General features: G+C 41.9%; 1 protein-coding gene across 4 annotated transcripts in view; it reads right to left on the bottom strand.

The window, feature by feature from the left end:
- LOC117945921 (GTPase IMAP family member 8-like) overlaps positions 1–2,942 on the bottom strand; it is an 8,040-nt gene extending 5,098 nt beyond the window's left edge. Inside the window, exons 1-2 of one of the 4 annotated variants that reach the window (XM_034873659.1) lie at positions 2,733–2,942; positions 994–1,597 (exon numbers count right to left, since the gene is read on the bottom strand). In XM_034873659.1, coding sequence (XP_034729550.1) covers positions 994–1,576 — 583 coding nt within the window. In that variant the 5' untranslated portion in view covers positions 1,577–1,597; positions 2,733–2,942. The remainder of the gene's footprint in view (positions 1–993; positions 1,598–2,732) is intronic. The other 3 variants (XM_034873661.1, XM_034873660.1, XM_034873662.1) reach the window with 3 other exon arrangements.
- Between the last annotated feature and the right edge of the window lie 344 nt (positions 2,943–3,286).

Genomic DNA, 3,286 nt, shown 5'->3' with positions numbered 1-3,286 from the left:
TGCACTTCTGTATGGCCTTTTGTGTAGTGATCCGGAGATGTGTTCCATCTCACCTGGAATGTTATTGCAATGTTTTATTATCTGTATGCAACGCAATTTCGTTCTGTATGCACTTTGTACATATGGAATGACAGTAATAAAGTTGAAGTTGAAGTTGAAGTAGAGACTCTAATGTACTTGTCCTCTTGTTTACCCTTACCGGGGCCTCCCACTTCTCTTTCTATCCTGGTTAAAGCCCATTTGTGCCATTTGGAGAGTATATTCAAACCCACAAATGCTGATGCTCCAGATACTCGCCTAGCTCAAAGGAAGGACAGTTTTATACCCTCTCTAATCAGCAGTTTTTAGCTGTCCTAACGTAATTGCACCAGGGTTTTCTAATCATCAATTAGCCTTTTAACATGATTAGCTAACACAATGTACCATTAGAACACAAGGAGTGATGGTTGCTGTACATGGGCTTCTGTACACCTATATGGATATTCAATTAAAAATCAGCCATTTCCAGGTAGATTAGTCATTTACCACATTAACAATGTCTAGATGTATATCTGATTAGTTTAATTTTAAAACGGTGCTTTACTTTCAAAAATAAGGAAAAAGAGGGGGGCAGAAAACTAGGATTTATTACAGCGCTAACAGCTAGATAGCTCACAACACAGTTGGAGGCCAATTACATGGTTTATCAGATGGTCACCTGCCTATGTTCAAATATTTTGCTTTTCACATGCAGACAACCAGTAATATATAGACTGAAACAAATATTATCTTCTAGCTGTGAGGATTAATTCTTGATTCTGATAATGAAGAAGCTGTCCATCAGTCTCTCATCCCTAATATAAAAGTTATAAAGAAACGAAAAGAGAAAGCCGTGCTTGACGAGCTCCCGTGACATCAGTTTTTGAGGCCCAGAGGAGATTCTGATATCAGCTGAAACTAACGTGCCAATCACATTCAACTTTGGATCAATGTAAGAACAAGATCACACTGTACCTGGTGAGTCAGCCAGGTCCTGGGGGGGGAGGTGGCCGGACTTCAGTAGCAGCTCTCTGACTTGTTCTTCATCGCCATCTTTATTGTCGAAGAGAAAATACCCCTTCTTGAACTTTCTAACAACTTTTTTAAGTAATTCTTGGTCTCCATCTTTAGAGATAAAGTCCTCCAATGTCCTGCTGTCTAACATATCACCACCAGTGAAGAGCAGGTAACTCCTCTCCACTCCCCGAGTCCCGAGGACTTCCATAGCTGCCCTCACAGCCTTCTGGTCATCCTCTGTGAACAGTCCAACTCTGATCACCACCAGGAACAGACATCTGTGGGATGATATGAGCTTCTTACAGTACTTCTTAATCTTCTTTGTAGCCATCCTCAAAAAAACCCCCGGAGTGTCGACCACTGAGATCTGTTTCCCGAACAAAGTTCCTCTTTGTTCAGAGATCTCTGTCGTCACTGGTTCATAGGCTGGCTCTGACTTAAAAGCTGGTCTTCCCAGGATGGTGTTTCCTGAAGCACTCTTACCGACACCTGATCTTCCAATCAGGACTATGGTGAGATCGGGAGGAAGAACTGTGGTCATGTCTGTGGATCAGAGGACCTGCTAGAGAAAAGGACCAGATTCACTACAAAGGTACACTGTTGTCTTTGTTTAACAGCAAGGAGCATGATGTCATTGTGTCCCCCTATCAGATGGGTAGTCTGCATCAACTGAAGGACTTCTTCAGGATAAAACCTTCAGCTCTCTGTGTGATGAAGGTCTGGGACCCCACATCTTCATCACACAGTACCGGACACAGTCCTGTACTAGTACACCATCTGCTGCACACCCCATGAAACCTTTCTTCAAGGCTTTTAACAATCATTATAATATTATGTTATTAAAGATAAAATGACCTTTCTAATGCATGACTGAGGCCTAAATGTCATGAACACACTGACGTCAGAAGAAGGACTATCTGCAGTCAGGGATCCGGGAGGACTGGTACTTTCAAACTATTTGACAGGCTGTCCTAGTACATACAGAACCAGTAAATACAGGACCCAGTAAACGCAGGACCCAGTACATACAGGACCCCGTACATACTGGTCCCAGTTCATACAGGACCCAGTAAATACAGAACCAGTACCCACATGATCATTACATACATGACATAAAGGACCCAGTACATAAAGGATCAGTAAATACTGGACCAGTAAATACAGGACCAGTGCATACAAGACCAGTACATACAGGAACCAGTACATACATGATAAGTTCAAAAAAGACCCATTACATACAGGACCCAGTCCATATAGGACCCAGTAAATACAGGACCCAGTACATAGAGGATCAGTACATATAGGACACATTACATACAGGACCAGTAATTACAGGACCAGTACATACAGGATCTCACTTTCTCCCCCTGAGATCCAAACTGTCCCTGAATCATCGAGACCATTTCACAGCTGTAACATAGTTTTAAAGTCTTTTGACATAAACAGGAAGTTGTGGGGGTGGGGGTGGGGGGGGTCTCCATGTTTCTGCAGCTGATCTTTACTGTCGGGTTATTTTCTCTGGCTGATTGACGCCAATAAACTCTGAAACTTTCTGTGTTACATTTAATACAGTTTCCCCCATAAAAACATCAGACCTGACTTCCTGGACATTTCTCAAAGAGAAAGTTAAGAACTGAGTCAAAACTCAGAAGAAAAGTAATAAAAGATATGTAATGTATTCCTCCGGGGAGATTTACCTGCTCAGGTGTGAAGAAATAAGGAATCAAACCAACTCCCCTGAACACAACACGACGATATGTCTCTTATGCTTCTGATCTGCTTCCACTCTCAAGCGATGTGCACACAGGCATCATCAGATTTCAAAATAAAAGATCCACTTTATTTCAAGAGTTCTACAATAATGGACTCAAGTTAAAGTAGAAGTACTTGTTTAAGATGCCCTCAGAGAGAACATGTACTTTACTTTGGAATATTAATTCATGCAATATCAAAATAAAGACACAGTAAAAACAGATACAAAAACAGAGTGACTTGTTGTCTAGACCTTTATTTTGACAAGAAGGACCACAAATCGATGGGTCTTTTTATCTAGCCTGTACTTTTCCTCACACCCCCATTTTGTGTGCTGTAACTTAACATGGCGTCTCTGAGGAAGTCAGCACTGCTTGGGTGGAGACACAGCGCTCCAATGTTCATTCCTCAGAAACCGGGTTGGGGGGGGAGGGGGTCTGAACCAGAGGAACAAACTACTTTTGGTGTAAGCATGCATACATCAGTACATTGTGTATAA

This window comes from Etheostoma cragini, chromosome 6, assembly GCF_013103735.1.
Source record: "Etheostoma cragini isolate CJK2018 chromosome 6, CSU_Ecrag_1.0, whole genome shotgun sequence".
Lineage (NCBI taxonomy): Eukaryota > Metazoa > Chordata > Actinopteri > Perciformes > Percidae > Etheostoma > Etheostoma cragini.
This window is presented reverse-complemented; position numbering and strand designations above follow the sequence as displayed.